A 20,748-nucleotide genomic window follows, 5' to 3' on the forward strand; every position below is an offset into this window, starting at 1 on the left:
CCTACCAAATTTTTTTTGTTGATCGCCATTTTAATGTGCTTTGGCAAAAGTTTTACGGTCGAATTTCACTGTAGATAATGATGTTGATGATAATCATAAGAACAATCAGAGATTTCTGACCTCCGCCAAAGGTTAATAAAGTTGTCCATGGCATAAGGTCTATCTGTAGTAGAAATTTTGTCAAAATCCGTCAATTTGTTTTGGCGTCATATTTAAAATGGTGAAAAAATTGAAATCTGGATTTAGAATCCGGATCCAGATCATCTCCGGAATTTAATGGGGTCGTCCATGACCTAAGATCTGTCTGTTGTTACAATTATGTCAAAATCCGTCGATTAGTTTTGACGTAACCCTGTCCACAGACACACAGAGAAATAAATAAACTAGAATTGGATCCGGATCGTCTCCAAAATTCCATTGGGTTGTCCATGACCTAAGATCTATATGTGGTGAAAATTTCGTCAAAATCTGTTGAGCAGTTTTGACGTAATCCTGTTCCTTAAAATTGTGAAAAGTGCAAATTCCTATCTAGAATCCGGATTCGGATCATCTCCACAATTTAATGGGGTCGTCCATGCCCTAAGTTCTATGTGTGGTGAAAATTTCGTCAAAATCCGTCGAGTAGTTTTGACGTAATCCTTTCCACAGACACAGAGAAATAAATAAACTAGAAAAAATAATCTTCTTGGCGGAGGTAATAATAATAAATCCTGGCTGGTCTAATCATGTTTCGAAAAGAAAATATCGGGTAGGATATATGGTAAAGAGAGGGATGTGCTTCCTATCTTACGGTGATGATGAACCTCCACCTCATTAGAAGTAGCATTTTTCATCCAAAGGGAAAGAATGGCTTCCATATCCAGAACTTTGATAGGGAATAGATTATTGATATCTCTCTTGACATTATCATTACCTTAAAATATATTTATCCTTCTGTCTGTTTTTTTTTTTTTTAACTTCAAGTGTTACTGTTTTCACGTTTTCATATTTCTGCCTTTTATCATTTTCATTTGTTCTCTGACACAGGTTTACTTGCTTTTATTTTGTATATCCACTCCAGGTTTTTATTTTCTCTTCCCCATTTTTATTTTTTGGGAAGGCCTGTAGTAGGCTGAAACTGCGAGTTGCTCTCTCATAAAACTTTTATAAATATATTGTATACTCTGATTTTTGCTGAATATTCAACTATGAAAACGAATTTGCAAGATCCAATAATCTTCCACTGATAACACTTTGCATTTTCATTCTTTTAAAGGTTACCTTCCCTCTCACTGAAGTGTGAAAAATTAGTGGATGAACTTTTTCTTCACCACGTGGAAGGATCGCAATTGTTTTATCAGATTTTTCTTTCTTTTAGTGCTGGGTTTCCTTCTTACGTGGCCTGGATAATGTTGTTTTCTACCTTATCAAGATAGCCTTATCCTCTTCGTAACACATCCTCATCTTCCCTGTCATTGCTTAACCTTATTATTTTATCGGAGTACTTTTCATATTCACAATAATTTTTTTCCTACCATCTAGTTATTTTAACTTTTTATTGCGAGGTTTTCTATTCAGATTAATGCTAATGTTATACGGATACCATCCTCTCGTGTCGTATAACCTTTAATTCTCTTGCCGAAAATCACGCTTCCATTTTGGTATTCTTGTCCTCACCTAATTTCATATGAGTGTAATCGGATTACCTTTGCATAATACGTGACTATTTTTCTCTTTCAAATCGGATTATCTTTTCTTTCAGGTCCCTGGAGCATCGTGGCCGGGCTCTTGGCTCTGCTGGTTGTTGCAATGGCCGTGGGGAGCGTGTTCATTTACAGGTATGCTTTCCTTATGTATAATACCGCTAGGCACAAACTGGCACCATAAAGTGATGAAGTTATGTTGCCAACTTACATTATAACGCGTTCAACTTAAAGTAGTTTATATTATAATGGGTTTAATTTAGAGTATTTTATATGATAACGAGCTCAATTTTTGAAGTTTAGATTATAATGCATTCAATTTAGAGTAATTTGTTATAACGCGTTCAATTTAGAGTAGTTTACATTATAACGCGCTAAATTTAGAGTATATTACATTGTGATGCGTTCAATTTAGATTACTTTACATTATAACGCATCCAATTTAGAGTAGTTTATATTATCACGTGCTTTATTTAGAGTAGTTTTCATGATAATGTGTTCAGTTTAAAGTACTTTACATTATAATGTGTTCACATTAGAATAGTTTGCATTATCAAGCGCTCTATTTAGAGTAGTTTACATTATAGCTCGTTCAATTTAGAATAGTTTACATAATAACGCATTTAATTTTTGAGTAGCTTATATAATAACGTGTTCAATTTAGAGTAGTTTATTTTATAACACCCTCAATTTAGAGTAGGTTACATTATAATGCTTTTAATTTAGAGTAGTTTACATTATATTGTGCTCAATTAGAGTAGATTACATTATAATGGTGTTCAATTTAGATTAATTTACATTATAACGCGTTCAATTTAGAGTAGTGTACATTAATAACGCATTCAGTTTAGAGTAGTTTACATAATACTGGGCTCAATTTAGAGTAGATTACATTATAATGCTTTCAGTGTAGAATAGTTTACATTATAGCGCATTCAATTTAGAATAGTTTACATTATAACGCATTCAATTTAGAATAGTTTACATTATAACGCATTCAATTTAGAATAGTTTACATTATAACGCATTCAATTTAGAATAGTTTACATTATAACACATTAAATTTAGAATAGTTTACATTATAATGCATTCAGTTTAGAATAGTTTACACTATAACGTATTCAATTTGGAATAGTTTACATTATAATGCTTTCAATTTAGAATAGTTTACATTATAATGCGCTCAATATAGATTAAATTACTTTGAAATGCATTCAATTTAGATTAGTTTGCAGTATAACTCGTTCAAATTAGAGTAGTTTACGTTATAGCGCATTCAATTTGGAGTACTTTACATTATAAAGTGTTCAATTTACAGTAGTTTACATTATAACGTATTCAGTTTAGAGTAGTTTACATCATAATGCGTTCAATTTAGAATAGTTTACATCATAATGCATTTAATTTAGGGTAGTTTACATTATAACACATTCAATTTAGAGTAGTTTACATTATAACACGATCAATTTAGAGTAGTTTACATAATAACACGTTCAATTCACAGTAGTTTACATTATAACGCATTCAGTTTATAGTAGTTTACATCATAATGCGTTCAATGTTGAATAGTTTACATTATAACGCATTTAATTTAGAGTAGTTTACATTATAACACGTTCAATTTAGAGTAGTTTACATTATAACGCGATGAATTTAGAGGAGTTTACATTATAACACGTTCAATTTAGGGTAGGTTACATTATAATGCGATCAATTTAGAGGAGTTTACACTATAACTCGTTCAGTTTAGAGTAGAGTAATTGATTTTTTTTTTTTTAGCTTTTATTGGAAATAATTTGTATTATTTTTTTTCAATTTTTACCATTTTATTGCATTCTTTACTAAGTTACCAGATAACGTTTTTGTGACAGCTTGCATTTATCATTGGTTGAGAGAGAGAGAGAGAGAGAGAGAGAGAGAGAGAGAGAGAGAGAGAGAGAGAGAGAGATGAAATATTTTTCCAATTGCAAAGACTCTGCAGGAGCGATTTACGGCCACGTGTCACTGATCTAGAATATTATTTTGGCGGCTTTACACAAATTGACTTGAATATTTGCCCAGACCACATTCATCATGGTTGCTGCAATGTGCAATCCATGCTGAAAGTGATGTTAGATATTCATCCACCGTTGCCATTTGCATGTATACTCTCTGCCAGCACACGTAATTTGCATTTCTCTCATGGTGACGTTAAATAATGAATATTTTAGCTGCTAGGTTGCTATGTAAATTCAACTTGTAAGCTCGGGGGTCTATTACGGATTGACCTAACGTCACCCAGGTTTTAATTGCTACCCTTTCATAGTCTTTAATCATGATTGGAGAATTACTCTTGCTATTGAAATTCTTTGCCATGCATCATGAAGTGCAGCTTTTATGATCTTACATGGTTTATCGTATTAACAAGGTTATCTCAATGTTCTTTTGTTCCATGATATTCGGGTGGGGCGTGTTATATTTTACAATTAAATGACTAATACTTAGTAAGAAAAGACTTCACCGCTCCTTGATTTGAATTTGAAATCATTGCTCATGCTATTACTGTAATTATGAAATTCTGAGAGATAAGGCTTAGTTTTTGTTTATCAGATATATACATTGTAATTTTTAAAATTGAATTTTCTTAGTATAATTTCCATTCAAAAATATTACAAATGGGTCTATATTGTAATTCTTACACAACCCCTTGAAAATAGTGAGTAGATCAGGACATGAAAATGGGGAAGAAATCATTTGTTGCTCGTATTTCCAGTTGGAAATCAAGATTTAACTCTATAGAATACGGGATGAAATTAAACTTTACCATAATAAAATAAAAAATTCTCTTCAAAGGTTAGCTTACTTGACGATTCATGTAGACAAGCTTAAGATTGTAAGCTTGATATGTTCTTGATATAGTTATTTTTTTCGCTCTTAGTTGAACCCATAAAGGTTTTCCAAAAGTCAGTGGAAAGCAAATAGTTTTCTGCTATGATGAGAAGAATTGCAGTAATCCTTTGAAACTATTTGATTGTTCATTTAGGGTTAACCAGTCTTTTTGTGATGTTCCTTTCTCTTGCATTTTTTCCTGAATTAAATTTGACCGATTTTGTTTTATGCTGGAAGGACATTAGAAACGTTCAAGGTTGTTGACGTTGTTGAGATCCAGTTCGGCTCTTCATATGATGTATACAACGTTTCTCTCGCATATTTTCTTGATCTGTAGAATCATTCAATCTTTCACTCTTTATTGAAGTAGTAATATTCTTGATCAAAATATTGCCAAACTATAAGTTCCGAGGGATTATAGAAAATTTCATCAATTACAAACCTATCTGCTTATTTAGGTACTCTAACTTTGATTACCATGGCTCTGTTGAGCCATCTTATGGAAGGTAGCATTCTTACAGAAAATAATGAAGTGCTTATCGTTCCTTCAAGTTGTTACTAGTTTAGACGCAGCTTAGAAAATGAGATTACTCATTATGTAGATAAAGCAATTCGGTTAATCACTGTACCCCAATTGGAAATAGAATATTTATTATAGTCCTATTATTATTGTTTTTATTAATTGCTAAGCTACAACCTTTGTTGGAAAAGTATGGTGCTATAAGCCCAGGGTCCCCAACAGGGAACATAGCCCAGTGAGGAAAGGAAACAAGGGAAAACAAAATATTTCAAGAGCAGCAACAACATTAAAATAAATATTTCCTAAATAAACTATAAATACTTTAACAAAACAAGAGGAAGAGAAATTAGATAGAATAGTGTGCCCGAGTGTACCCTCAAGCAAGAGAACTCTAACCCAAGACAGTGGAAGACCATGGTACAGAGGCTATGACACTACCCAAGACTAGAGGACAGTGGTTTTATTTTGGAGTGTCCTTCTCCTAGAAGAGCTGCTTACCATAGCTAAAGTCTCTTCTACCCTTACCAAGAGGAGAGTATCCACTGAACAATTACAGTGCAGTAGTTAACCCCTTGGGTGAATAAGAATTGTTTGATAATCACAGTGTTGTCAGCTGTATGAGGACAGGAGAGTGTGTAAAGAATAGGCCAGACTATTCAGTGTATGTGTAGGCAAAGGGAAAGAACCGTAACCAGAGAGAAGGATTCAATGTAGTACTGTCCGGCCAGTCAAAGGTAGTATCTCAACTGGCGGCTGGTGCCCTGGCCAACCTACTATGTAGTAGAGATTTAATATAGAAAAGTTAAATATTGCAAGTAGAGGAAAGGACACTGAAGACCAGAAGAAAGTACATATTTCATTATCGATTTATACCATGTTTCACTCTGTGGACTATATCTAAGACTGTGTTTATGATTCAGGTGACTTGACAATGCTCGTTTTTACCTTTGATGACTCCAACTATTATTTGCAGGAATCTCACTCTTCACTCTGCCTCTTAAATCTTCAGAGATCATGATAGTTTGAGAGCCATATGCTTGATGTTTAATTTTTCCATTAGTCAAGTGTCAACTTCCTTCCTAGATCTTCATGTTTTAGACAATTGTTCAATGGGCTGAGTTTTTTTTTTTCCTTTTTTTAACAATAGGGTTCATGATTTTGCTATCATATGTTGCTGTTTAAGCATCTCGATTTCAGTAGAGAATTTCTGCTATCAACCTTTGTGCCTGTTCTTTTTGAAGGTGTACATCCATGATTTGTTTAAGTGATGATGTCACATTGCCAATAATGAAACTCTTTTATGTTTGCCACAAAACATTGCAACAATCTTTCTGATAATTTATTTGCAGTCTGATGCACTTTTGTCCTGTCATTATCATTTTTCTTAATTTCTCAGCAACTGTGGAATTTTGTTTATGGTTTATGTATTCTTTGGGAAATTTTCTAGGTTAATTTTGCGTTCGTTGGTGATATTTTATTTTTCTGGTGATTTTAGTGTTCACCCGAAGGATAGATTGAATTCTGCTTCTCATTCCCGTTCCCATTGCCAGGGCTTGAGTGGTTTCAGTTTTACTTCTTAATCTGGCTGAGAGCAAATCGTAAATTAGTTCACACAACTTTGGTAATTGCCTGGACTTCGTATTCACTGATTACCCAAGCCTAATCCACAGAGATTAACTTCTAATCATCGTCCAATTTCATTATAGATTAAAATAGAGTAAGCTGTTCATGATATGTCATAACTCTTATCAATTAAAGTATAAATCTCTGTCACCATGGTTCGATTAGTTCATTATGCATGAATTCTAATTTTTAAAGATTATGATCATCATTTACATACTGATCTTATAACTCAATGCCACCGCACCACATAGCACGGGATATGTAGTTAATTTTTAGTCTTGCTTGTTCTTCCATGAGGCCCACTGCAACACGATCTTCTAGAAGATTTTTTTTCCTGTAGAATGATTTTGCTGATGACTTAGTTGAATTGATCGAACTTCGGAAAGATAAAGTTGGAGCAAATACGTTTCTGCTATAGACATGAATCTCGTTTCATAGTTTTTCCGTTAGTAGCTTTGTTATAGATCTTTATTTGTTTTATTCTTTACTTCATGGTTACATTGCCCGTAAGAGGCTGCTTTCCCTATTTGGGCCTTAGGAAATTTAGATTTCTGCATTTTCAATTAGGATTGTAACTTGGGTGATGATGATGATGATGATGATGATGATAATAATTATTGTTTCCATGTTAAATACCAGATGGTAATGATAACGTTAGCTCAAGACACAGAGTGAGCCTGGTAGATATGAAATAGTTGAATACCTAGCTGCATGTCCCAATTTTTCAATACGAAATATAGGTATTATAAGTACTCCACCGCCTTTAGTGTTGATGAAAGGACTGTCAACAATAGCAATTGGAAATAATATAAACAATATGCAATCATATAGTTTTGGCTGATAGGCATTACTAAAGTCGCTGTAATTCCTCTGTTTCAGTTTTTAAATTTCTTATTTAAAAGTAAATAATTGTACCAGGGTCCTAACAACGGCGCCTTTTCTTTTGTGATGTTTATAGCTACTCAGTATCACCGTATTTTATCCAGCAGTATCTAAATTAAGTGAACAGGCTACATTGATCTCATTTCTCATTCCAATTTCTTGTTATTTCACTTCACCCACTTCTACAGAGGTACGATCATTTGTATTTGAAGCTTCAATAAGAGAGGTAGGATAATTTATATTTGAAGCTTCAATAACAGAGGTACGATAATTTATATTTGAAGCTTCAATAGAATTTCAGCCTTGCATTGTTTGTTATTTCTGTTATAAAATATATATGTACTCCACTGATTCTTTTTACTGAGACTACTCTCCTGATAGCAGCCCTTGTGCTTGTAGCCTCATGCTGACCCAGCTAATGTTGTGGCTTGGTTAATAATGATAATAATAATAGTAATAATAATGATCAAATGATAATCTGAAATGGTTTTAGTTCTCAATCATCTAAGTACTGTAAAATGTTGCGTTAAACATAGGCTTTTTAATGTTTTTTATCTTCCTGCTCTTATCGCTACTTTTTCTGATATTAAGAATTATTTGGTTAAAGCTCAGCAATGCGAAAGAATCATAGAAAGTTTGAAATAAAGTAAAAGTTCAACGAACAGCGAACTGAAAATTTACCAAATAACAGCGTCACTAATTGAACTACGCCATTTGCAATCCCTTCAGCATGTTTAATGCTTCAATCAATTTTCTAAATAGATTAACAGCTACTCGACTTTAAATATTTAACCCTCCTATCATGCTCATTAATGACCAAAAATGTTTTTTTTCTTTTTTTAAAAAAGAGCAGAAAATTTGATAAAGGAAGTGACATTATTTGAAAATCTTGATTGGTTACAAATTTTGATCCATTTTTAGACACCACTCATTAAGCAGCGAACGGATCCAGCCAACAGCGCCCCTACCGTAATCAGACACTTTTTAACCACCGCCTCATCCACCCTTATCACTTCAACCACCCTCTCTCTCCCTTTTGCGATTCATTAGTCCCATTTAAGGAATGACAGATCCTTTTAGAGGAGCATTTTCTATGCTGTCATGTACCCTTGTTTTCTTGATGCAAGGCGTATAATTACTGACTTCCTCTTACAAGAACATACACATACACGTGTTATATATATATATATATATATATATATATATATATGTGTGTGTGTGTGTGTGTGTGTGTGTGTATGTGTGTGTATATGTGTATTTATATATATATATATATATATATATATATATATATATATATATAACTTGGGTTAGAGTTTTCTTGCTTGAGGGTACACTCGGGCACACTAGTCTATCTTATTTCTCTTCCTCTTATTTTGTTAAAGTTTTTAGAGTTTATATAGGAGATATTTCTTTTAATCTCGTTGCTCTTAAAATATTTAATTTTTCTTTGTTTCCTTTCCTCACTGAGCTATTTTCCCTGTTGGCGTCCTTGGGCTTATAGCATACTGCTTTTCCAGTTAGGGTTGTAGCTTAACAAGTAGTAATAATAATAATAATAATAATGATAATAATAATAATAATAATAATACTGTCTGACCAGTCAAAGGACCCAATAACTCTCTAGCGGTAGTATCTCAACGGTTGGGTGGTGCCCTGGAAAAATTCTACTTACTAAAAATAATTACAAAGGTCATAAAAAGAAATTAGTGGAATTATTTTCTATTTGTTTTGTATATTTTTATAAACAATATTTCATTTATATATATAAATTATTATTATTATTATTATTATTATTATTATTAATATTACTACTTGTTAAACTACAACCCTAATTGGAAAAGCAGTATGCTATAAGCCCAGGGACTCCAACAGGGAAAATAGCTCAGTGGCGAAAGGAAACAAAGAAAAATTAAATATTCCAAGAAGAGCAACGAGATTAAAAGAAATATCTCATATATAAACTATAAAAACTTTAACAAAATACGAGGAAGAGAAATAAGATAGAATAGTGTGCCCGAGTGTACCCTCAAGCAAGAGAACTCTAACCCAAGAGAGTGGAAAATCATGGTACAGAGGCTATAGTACTATCTAAGATTAAGAGAACAATGGTTTGATTTTGGAATGTCCTTCTCCCACTACATAGGATCCTACCCTCTGGTTACGGGTCATTTTCTCTTTGCCTACACTTACACCGAATAGTCTGGCCTATTCTTTACATATTCTCCTCTGTTCTCATACACCTGACAACACTGAGATTAACAAACAATTTTTGTCTCAAGAGGTTAACTACTGCATTGTAATTTTTCAGTGGATATATTCCTCTTGGTAAGTGTAGAGGGGACTCTTTAGTTATGGTAATCAGCTCTTTTAGGAGAATGACACTCCAAAATCAAACCATTGTTCTTTATTCTTGGGCAGTGCCATAGCCTCTGTACCATGGCCTTCCACTGTCTTGGGTTAGAGTTCTCTTGCTTGAGGGTACACTCGGGCACACTATTCTATCTTATTTCTCTTCCTCCTATTTCGTTAATGTTTTTATTGTTTATATAAGAAATATTTATTTTAATTGTTGTAACTGTTCATAGATATTTTAATTGTTATTTAATTTTCTAATTTCCTTGTTTCCTTTCTTCAGTGGGCTACTTTCCCTGTTTGAGTCCCTGGGATTGTAGCATCTTGCTTTTCCAACTAGGGTTGTAGCTTAGCAAGTAATAATAATAATAATAGAATACCCAAACAGAATACCCAAATCATATCAATATCGGTATTGGAAACGTCCCTGCCAGGCGATCACCAGACTAAGGTTTGAGTCCTGCTCAAGCTCAATAGTTTCTTGTAGTGTCTGCATCCGCCCCTTCGTTGTGATATAAGAATGGGTCTACCCTCTGAGTCATCAGCAGCCATTGCCTGTACCTCTCTTGTCATAGCTTAGGTGGAGACTGGGCTCGGGTGCTAATCATATGAATATGGTCAGTCTCTAGGGTATTCGTCCTGCTTGCTAGAGCACTGTCTCTGTCTCTTGCCTTTGCCATTAATGAGAGGCTTCTAAAACCTTTAAACAACCTCCCTCTAGTTAGGGGCAATGCAGCGGGATAGGAATAGGCATAGGCATTTCTTCATCCCTCGAATTTACTTGTCCGGGTGTACGGCATAATTTTGGAACACAAACCACCATAACCATTTCGCCATTTTCAAAATCACTTGCACTTGCAACTATCATTTGGTGGTCAGTGGCCATTCTGGAGAAAATCATTCAGCTTCCCTGCTTCTGATTTGTTAAAAATCTGAGTATAAGGTATTCACATCTACACATTCTCTAGTACTGCCTCGCCCCCCGCCCTTAGGCACTTGCCCTTCGAGAACCGGCCTATCCGTGCAACCAGGAACCATATGAATACTTTCTTGATAAAGCATCCCACTGACGGATCATGCCTGCCCTCTTTGGCCTCTTTTTACATATCAGGTTCACTCAGCAGTATGTTATAAATATTACTAGACAGAGTAATACTGTCACAGCACTTACCTCTACATTAAGCACACACTAAGAACACATTCTTCATCATCAAGTTTATGTGTAACACATTTCAAAGGAATAAATGAGATCTGTTCAAACAACAACAGTAAAAATTTCATACTCGTCAACTCAGGGAATGTCGCTACATAGGGAAAAGGGGAATACACTCTGATCGACACTTGAAAACTACATATTCTGGAACCACGTGTATGTGTGCCTGATGATGTTCAGACACTGCCCCACTAAAAATGTTTGGTATTACTTATGTGCTAGATTTATTCGTCTTTACTCGGCACGGATCCAAATACGATGTCTCTAGTTAATATTTCCTAGGTTGTAATCATTTCAAATACACACGATCGCCCACAAATATCTTGACCAGTGCAGCTTTGAATTGTTTGTCATTCTTTGAGCTGTGTTGTTTCACTAGCTCTTTTCATAAACCTTCATTGGTGTTCTTTACTATCCATAACAGATTTAATAAATACACTCGGTATTGCTCAGTTGAGTAATTCAGCAATTGTGAATTGATAGGACTGCACACAGTAATACAGGATCATGACCATACACTAAAAAGTAGGAAGTGCCTCTTAGCGATGCATTATATTCAATGTTCAAGGCTACCTCAGCCGTAGGGAGCATGGCGGGCCAATGATTGGGGTCATCAGCCACAAAGTAACGTTAAACTCGTACCACTTCCCTATTATGGGATTCCACTAAGCCATTAGCTGAAGGCCTATACGTGATCACGGAAAAATGTTCCGGTATCACGAAGTCCGTGACTAAATTCGTCACCATATTTATAAAATCGAGGCTGTTATCACCTATCAAAATTTTTGGGCAACCAAACCTAGTAATGAAAGATCACAGAATCTGGGCCATTGAATTTACTGCTTTATCCAACATTATTTAAGTATGAGTGTAACGAGTGAATACATCCACAAATATACATATATACTTATTGTGTTATAATTTGATTGATATACCTAAATCTCAGGAAGACCTTGATGTGCCCAGGTTATTTGGTAGAATGTGGCGTGAAGAGGCAAAACCTGATTAATGGGAGCTTGGAGTGTTGGTGAAAATGACAAAAAAAGTAGATCTCACTGATTGCAATAGTTACAGAGGCATCACACTGAGGTCAATTGTCATGAAAATATATAGTATACCCATTCTAAAGGGACAAGAGAGAAAGATTGATGAAGAGCCGAGAGATGAACAAGTAGGATTTAAAAAAGGTAGAAGCTGCACTGACCAAATTTTCATTTTAAGACATTTGGTGCAACAGTGTGTAGAATATAGAAATCCACTATTGATGACATTTGTGGTCTATGAAAAAGCCTGTGAAAGTGTGCAACGGCCAGTTTTGTGGAGAGTCTTGCATTATAATGGAGTTCCTCTTAAATATGCAAATTTTATTATTTCTGTTCATAAGCATAGCAAGTGCAAAGTTAATGTTAATGAAGTCCTATCAAATTAATTTCCAGTGAACAGTGGAGTACTCCAAGGGAATATGGTCACCTATGTTGTTTATACTCCTCATGATTTTATAATGCATAGAACATTTGGGGATAGTGAAGAAGGATTGGACTGGATTGGTAATAGGAAATTAGATTGGTAACAGGAAATTAGCTGACCAGAATGCATGAAATATCACATGAGGTTGGGCTTAAGGTAAATAAAAGAAAGACAGAGATGATGAGAACGGAATATGCAATAGAAGATGAAATATCATTGGAAGGAGAAAGGATTAATGAGGTGGAATCATTTGAATATTTAGGAACTATGATCTCCTAAGACCTTGATGTATCCATGAATGTATTCAGTGTGTTTGAAGTTGAGGCTATCCCTAAAACACTAAAGAGATGGAAAGCCCCCGGATATGATGGAATAACTGCCGAGATGTTACTGGCTGAAAATGAAGTGACTCCCAGAGTACTTACAAAATTATTTTGTAGAATGTTGCATGAAGAGGCAAAGCCTGATGAATGGAAGTTAGAGTGTTGGTGAAAATGCCAAAAAAAAAAGGAGACCGGACTAATTGCAATAATTACAAAGGCATAAAACTTACGTCAGTTGTTATGAACGTAAATAGTATGCTTATTCTAGAGACACTGGAGAGAAAGATTGGTGAAAAGCTGAGAAATGAATAAGCTGGAATTAGAAAAGGTAGAAGATGTACTGACCAAATTTTTAATTTGATACATGTTATACAGCAATTCATAGAATATGAAAATCTAATTTTGATGGCATTTGTGGACTATGAAAAAGCAATGCTTGCCTACCAGAATGTATGAGGTTGGGCTGAAGATTAATAGAAGAAAGGCAGAGATGATGATAGAGTATGCGATGGAAGATGAAATATCATTGGAAGGAGAAAAGATTATTTAGGTAGAATCATTTGAGTATTTAGGAACAATGATCTCCAATACAGGGTCTTTAGAATTAGAGTTTTGGTTAAGTAAAATTTGGAAATCAAATCGCTTGAAATAACATAAAATCAAGCTATACAGCAGTTTAGTGAAATCGGTGATATTGTATTGACAGGTCATGGTATGGTAATGAAACAATATCCAACAGATTTTGTACATTTGAGAACAAAACCCTAAGAAGAATATTGAGAGTTAAATGGCAGGACAGGATTAGATATGAAACTATAAGAGAGATTACTCGAGTGTCATAGGTGGATGAGATCATAGTGAAGGGCAGATAGAGATGGTTTGGGCATGCTCTTCTCACTTCCCAAGAGAGGTTAGTTCACCAAACTTTCAAATGGACTCCACAAGGCTTTAGAAGAGTTGGAAGACTCAGGCCTACTAGGTTGAGGACTATGAATCTTGAATCTCTCTCTCTCTCTCATTTGATTGGTCATCGCGAAAACTTTACCGTTTTCTATCTGAAATGCTTTTCTGATTGACTAACCCAACATTTTGGGACTTTCTCGTTCCTCTTTTGTGACCTAGTAGTTAATCCTATTATTGTGACTCAGGAGATTGCGTCTGCTACTTTTGCCAGGGTTACCCTCTATGTGGGCAAACATCTTTGTTAAACTATTTTTCAATCCACCTCTTTTGTCTAGATGTCAAGTCTCCCTTGTAAAATAAATCATACAAGTGCCGATGATAAGTTTGCAACCTAATGGGCTGACCTAATAAAAAGAATCGATGCCTCATAAAGAATCGATGCCTCTCCAGAACCCAAAGAATGGCCAATGCCTCTCTATCGAAGGTACAGTTGGAATCAAAAGAACGCAGACACTCAGGGGAAATCTGTCGTCAGATGTCTCTAGTGTTCCCATGACAAAACAGACAACGAGTTGCTCCTCTTACTACTGCTACGAAATGGGCGGAGCCTTCTCCAACCTTGGTGAATCAAAGACAGTAAAGGGCTGTCTTTGTTAGCGCAAGCATTGAAATGTTACAAATCGAGTTGCCATATTTCATTCTCAGTTATCATTTGACGTCTCAAATATCCACTACAAATACTGAATACACAAACACACACACACACACACACACACACACATATATATATATATATATATATATATATATATATATATATATATGTATGTATATATATACAGTATACATACACATATATACAGTATATATATATATATGTGTATATATATATATATATATATATATATATATATATATATTGAACCCACAAAATCATGTAGAAAATATTGGAGTGTCGTAGCTAAACAATTCCTTCCATTAACAGCTATATTTGATTAATTTAACATTAGTCTTGTTCAAGTTACCGATGAACAAAAAAGTAATTTCAATTATGTTTCAATGTTGAAAAATATTAATGAAAAACACCATACATGAGTTATACCCACATAAAGGACGTTCAGAGAGAGAGAGAGATCAAATGGTTTGAGCTTACTCTAGTCAATGAAGTAATGTAACAGCACATAAACTCCTTTTTAGACATTTATGCATATCAAAATATTGTTTGTCATTATTATACAATGTTTCCAATAGAAATGATTGTATTATGCTCCCAAAAGCTTATCGTTATTTTTTAGATGATAGATTGACTGCTAAAAACTACTTACAGTTTATAGATATTCATTGAATGTAACATTTCGTAATATGTGAGGATACTTTATTGTAAAATATTTCCCAAATTATTCAGATTCAGGGGTATGCGCCGTTTCAGTCTTTAGACTCTATGCCACTTTCCCTTTATTCATCATTTATTTTACATTCCCATTGTTGAGCTTTGTCATCTCACCGTCTGCTATCTTGGCCTTGAAGGATTAGCATTGCCATTTGAACTAAAATCTTAAACATATATAGTAAAATCTTTACTACATTGCTAATTCAATCTTTGTCGTAAGTGCTTTATTCACTTGATAATTATCGAAACTAAATGGCAAAATTGGCGATAGTTATTACAGGATATAAATATCAGGATTATTTTGTTAGAATCAAATGCTTATCCTAAAAATGGGTGATTTTGGTGGAAAATAACTCTAATTGCTTTTGGGCGTTTGGAGGATTTGCTTCCTTAAGGATCCGTATACCAACATTTGTCCGGCTGCATATAGTTTGATCATTATATTTTATACTCCTCTATATACCTTAAATGCTCTGTAGGAAAATTTAACCAGTTGCTTTAAAATCGACTAAGATATTTTCGTTAACTGGAATAATGATAGAGGAATGGGATATGTATTGTATATAAAATCTGAGGGGCACCAATTATTCATGGAAGCATGCTTCACGATGCAATTTTTTTTTCTTTTACTTCGATGGAGATTGTAAAAACTAAGATAGAGGAAAATGAAATACAGATCTCGAAATGCCTTATTCCGGAATCCAGCTAATGAATATCTTGTCTTGGTGTCACACAAATATCAAATAATTCCAAGTTGGAATGGTCAAGTGAAGGTGTTTCTGCTGCCGCTTGGGAGAGATTTCTTTTATGGAGGCACAGAGAGAAGCTAAGAACCAAAGTTGACGCCCTAAGACGAGCACCGAGGCAGAAGGGCATTCATTTTAAAGATAATATTTAATAAATAGATGAATAAATAATGATAGAAAGAAACACATATTAAATAATGAATCAGGGGATAAAGGAAGAAGCTCAGGAAATAAAATCTAAAGAATGAGAGAAAATATTTAGGAATCCATGAGTATCGCTCCTCAGCTGTATAAGTTAGTGATTAAAAGGACAATCAAACTTTTATTTCCGGGATATTTTAATATTGGGTTTTTCCTTTCCCCTACTCACGGCACCAGCTGTAGAAATTGTGGTATAACTAATACCCTGATAGGCTGAGGAGTTGGTATGGATATCTTTTGCTCGAACAACCCGAACTAGAGCTACACGGACAGTAATGCATTTTTCGCTTGTTAAGCGCCCATCTACCTTGCGTAATTTACCCGGTCAAGAGACCTACATGTAGCACTCCATAGCTGGGCTAATTTGGGCACTTGAACACTGTAAATAAGGACTTTATCATACAAAGCTAAGCGTATTTGAATCAAGGTTATAAGACCTTTGTGCATGAAATTGATAAGAAGTTGGTTTGATCTCAAAGCTGTTTAATTTTTCAAGATAAAGCTACTAGCAAATATATAATCATTGATAACTTACAATCAGGGTATTAGAATGGGGAATTATTTCGTGCTTATGCCATCTATTCGTGTATATTTTCAGGAAAAATTATAGAATTCATTTTGGGAAAATAGGTATATCATAGTTTCATGAAAAAAAAAAAATCTGAAAATTATGTCGTTCTGAGACTATGATTTGTCAATAAAACAAATTTTTTAAACCCTTTGTCAGAATGTGATAGCGTCCTTATCTACCTCAATATAAGTTATTTTCGATACGAAATAATAAATTCTGATTGTATTCAAGGTGCTTTGCAGTCATAAGTATCTATTATATCCATCGTCGATTTTCTATTATGCAAAGTTAATACTTGAATTTCGTTACTTATCGACCTTACATCAACAGCAGCTATTTTATTTTACTGCTGCTATCTTTTACAAATCAACTAATAATGAATTAGGTTAGCCAAATTTACTAGAACATTGACGGGTATCAAATAAATACTAGGCAATGATACAATATCTTACAGGCTGTATCATGAGTCTACAAGCATCCTGTCTCCACAACCCCTAAAACAGAAATGACTTTCCTATTTGCTCAGTTACGGAATGGCCGGGGCAGGGGGGTAGAAGGAGAACCCCCCCCCCCCCCCCTTCCCTGGAAAGTGTCTACTTGGCCCCTCTTACGAAAAAAGTAGCAATTGAAAAATAGTATATATATATATATATATATATATATATATATATATATATATATATATATGTGTGTGTGTGTGTGTGTGTGTGTGTATGTGTGTGTGTGTGTGTGTTTTGTATTTGTATTGAAAAGTTGAGACGTCCTATGATTATACAGAATTGAAATATGGCAACTCGATTTGTAACATTTGTATACTTTTGCTAACAAAGACGGCCCTTTACTGTCTGATTCGCTAAGGTTTGAGAAGGCTCCGCCCATTTCGTAGAAGTTGTAAGAAGAGCAACTCCTTGTCCGTTTTGTCAACACTAGAGACATCTGACGAAAGATTTCCCCTGATTGTCGGCGTTCTTTTGATTCTAACTGTACTTATAATTCCTTTCTGACCCTTGCTATACTCTGAAAGCAAAGCAAACGGGTCGCTCCCTGCCCCCATCGTCTCGTGAGAAATTACGCCACCAATAGCTACTACCATCTCTTGTCACTAAAAACGGGCGATCAAACTCATCGCTAGTTGAGGCAGATTTCAATTGGTGAAAGGTCATTTATTCTTCCACTCCCTAATTTCTTACTTTTTGTTTCTTTAAAGCATGTACGGGTCTCGCATTTCTCCAAAACCTCGTGAAATTAGGGTAATACCAAATCAGCCCGAGGAACCCCGCTACTTCGTTTGGGGTATATGGCCGGGGGAAATCTTTAATAGTATCTACTTAAGTGGGACTTGGAAAATGCCTGTAAGGTGCAATACACTGTTAATGATTTTAGTGTGATGTTTTAGGAAGCAATTGATGCTTAGGAAGTATTATGATGGGTTGATTCTCTCTCTCCTCTCTCTCTCTCTCTCTCTCTCTCTCTCTCTCTCTCTCTCTCTCTCTCTCTCTCTCTCTCTCTCTCTCTCTCCATCTACAAATTCACCCACACATTCCAGGATGCTGATCATGTATTAGTGAAATGGCAGATGGAATATACTTTCAAGTGCTGTTAAAAAACAATTCCATTACTAGAAATTGAGTTATTATTATATTGAAATAACTAGGAGCGGTATTTGGGAAAGAATTTTCCGACTCTGCTTGTTTTCCATTTTATGACGTCCATAACACCGTACTTAAGACGCCCTAAAATATGTCGAACAAAGAGTAATGATGTTTTTCACGTCTTGTTTTCGGAGGCCAGTTATGGACTCCTTCTTCTGACATTTCTTTCGAGCAATATTTTTCAAGTTTCATCTTTTTTTTCTTGAAATCATCAGTAAGAATATATTACATGAAATATCAGTGAAACTGTTGGTTGATTAGGTGTTTTTAGTGATGTGTAATAGACACTTTTTTACGTTTGATTAGTAGTTAATATTAAGGGATAAGACACCAAAAGGATAAGATACCATGAAAAGAAAACTTAGGAAAAAGTGACCCCAATCCACTACGATTGCATAATGTATTTTATTGGGCTTTTGCAATAGTTAACCTTTTCTAATCCTAACATCTTTATAAGATCACAATGATGTCATGGATATATACGCCCCTTAAATTTATATTAGGGTGCCGATTAAGTTTGTTACCCATTTATGTAAAGGACAGTTAGCTAAGTAAAGGTTATTTTCTCTAGATTTTGGTGTATCGTATGTATTCTCTCTTGGTTGCGTTGTGCATCTTGAATATGTACTTGATTGCTTGCGCATGAATTTAAATATAATACTCTGTTCTCAAGTTTACAGTTTGACTTTCGTAAAGGCCTTGGAGCATGTGATACCCTTCTTACAATTTCCAATGCTGTACAGATATCCTTTGATTATGGTCAGGAAGTTCGTATGATTGACCTTGGTTTTAGTACTGCCTTTGACCGTGTTCATCATGAGCCCCTTGTTTTCAAACTCAAACAGCTGGGAGTGGATGGGTCTTTTCTTAGCATCATTATTGAATTTTTAAGTAATAGATCGCAAATAGTTGTTGTTGATGGGCACCAAATTGAGTATAGGAATCCGATATCTGGTGTTCCTCAGGGTAGTGGTTTAGGACCATTACTTTACTTTTCATACTATATACTTATGACAGGTGCTTTGGCCTGGAAAATAAGCTCGTTGCATATGCAGATGGATGCTACTCTTTTTGCAACACTGTCGACCTGGGGCTAGTAAATCCCTTAATACAGATCTAACTAAAATTAGGGTATGGTGCAAATTATGGGGCATGAAGTTGAATCCTAACAAAACTCAAAGTATGATTGTAAGTAGTTCAAGGACAGTTGCTCCTCAACATCTGGATCTCAGCATTGATAATGTTTCTTTAACTGTATGTTATTTAAAATTTTAGGTGTGATTCTCGACAGCAAATTTACATTTGAGAAACACATTAGGTCTTTGTCTTCTTTAATTGCACAAAAAAACTGGCCTACAGAGAAAGTCCTGTAAGATGTTCGGTGATCAATCTATTCTGAAGAAGTGTTTTAATTCTTTCATCCTACCTTGTTTCGAGTTTTGTTCTATCTGGTCTTCAACTTTTGATTTTCATCTTAATTTGTTGGACAGGAATTTATGGTCTATTGAATTTTTTATTCATGATCTAGATATTTATCTTTGGCACCGTCGTTCAATTAGTTCGTATCTAGTTAATTCTAATAGTTAGGCCTTCGTTATCATTAGGCCCAATACTGCACAGCGTTCTAGAAGTTTTATTCCAACTGTGATCAAGTTGTACAATGATCTTCCTAATCTGGTAGTTGAATCTGTAGAACTTTAGAAGTTCAAACTTTCAGCAAATGTGAGCCAGGGTTTGGGGAGCCTATAGTTCTAAGTGGATATGCTCGTGAGAGACGAAGACTATAAAGATATCAGCTTCTGGTAATATATGAAAAGCAAGGCTCAAATGGTTATCGTGACAAGTCCTCTGAAAGACGAAAAATATAAGAGTAGACAAGTTATGACAGTGATTGAAAGACGGACGTCAAAGAGATATGTGATATCTACATCTAAAGGGGAAGACTCGAAAGGTCAACACATTGTAACGTCTGGAAGATAACTCAAGAGAAATATGTTATTTCGTATGAAATATGAAGACTGATGAGGTAACGTACGTGAGACAACATCTAGTCGAAGAAACGTATGAGATATCCGTAGAATTTATTTTGGAAGAACAATCAAAAGATAGCTAACTAGATACAAAGTTACGGCGGCGAAAATAAAGTACAGTTATCCGTTACAGGATCTATGAAGAACCGACTATAAAAGAGATTTGATAAGCTTGAAGTAATTTGAAAGGAAAAAGCTATAAAGATAACTAAGATATGACGACATCTGGAAGACAAAACATGAAAGATATCCGCGATGGCTCTTAAAAATTTAATGACTCAAAATTAACCATTTGATAACAACGTTTGGAAATAAAACACTA

The 20,748-nt window shown here is 34.7% G+C and overlaps 1 protein-coding gene across 1 annotated transcript in view; it reads left to right on the forward strand.

Moving 5' to 3' along the window:
- Positions 1-20,748, forward strand: part of LOC137629594 (atrial natriuretic peptide receptor 1-like) — a 1,161,427-nt gene that overhangs the window by 797,143 nt on the left and 343,536 nt on the right. Inside the window, 1 exon segment of the mRNA XM_068361051.1 lies at positions 1,742-1,817. Coding sequence (XP_068217152.1) covers positions 1,742-1,817 — 76 coding nt within the window.

Source organism: Palaemon carinicauda, chromosome 37 (assembly GCF_036898095.1).
Source record: "Palaemon carinicauda isolate YSFRI2023 chromosome 37, ASM3689809v2, whole genome shotgun sequence".
Lineage (NCBI taxonomy): Eukaryota > Metazoa > Arthropoda > Malacostraca > Decapoda > Palaemonidae > Palaemon > Palaemon carinicauda.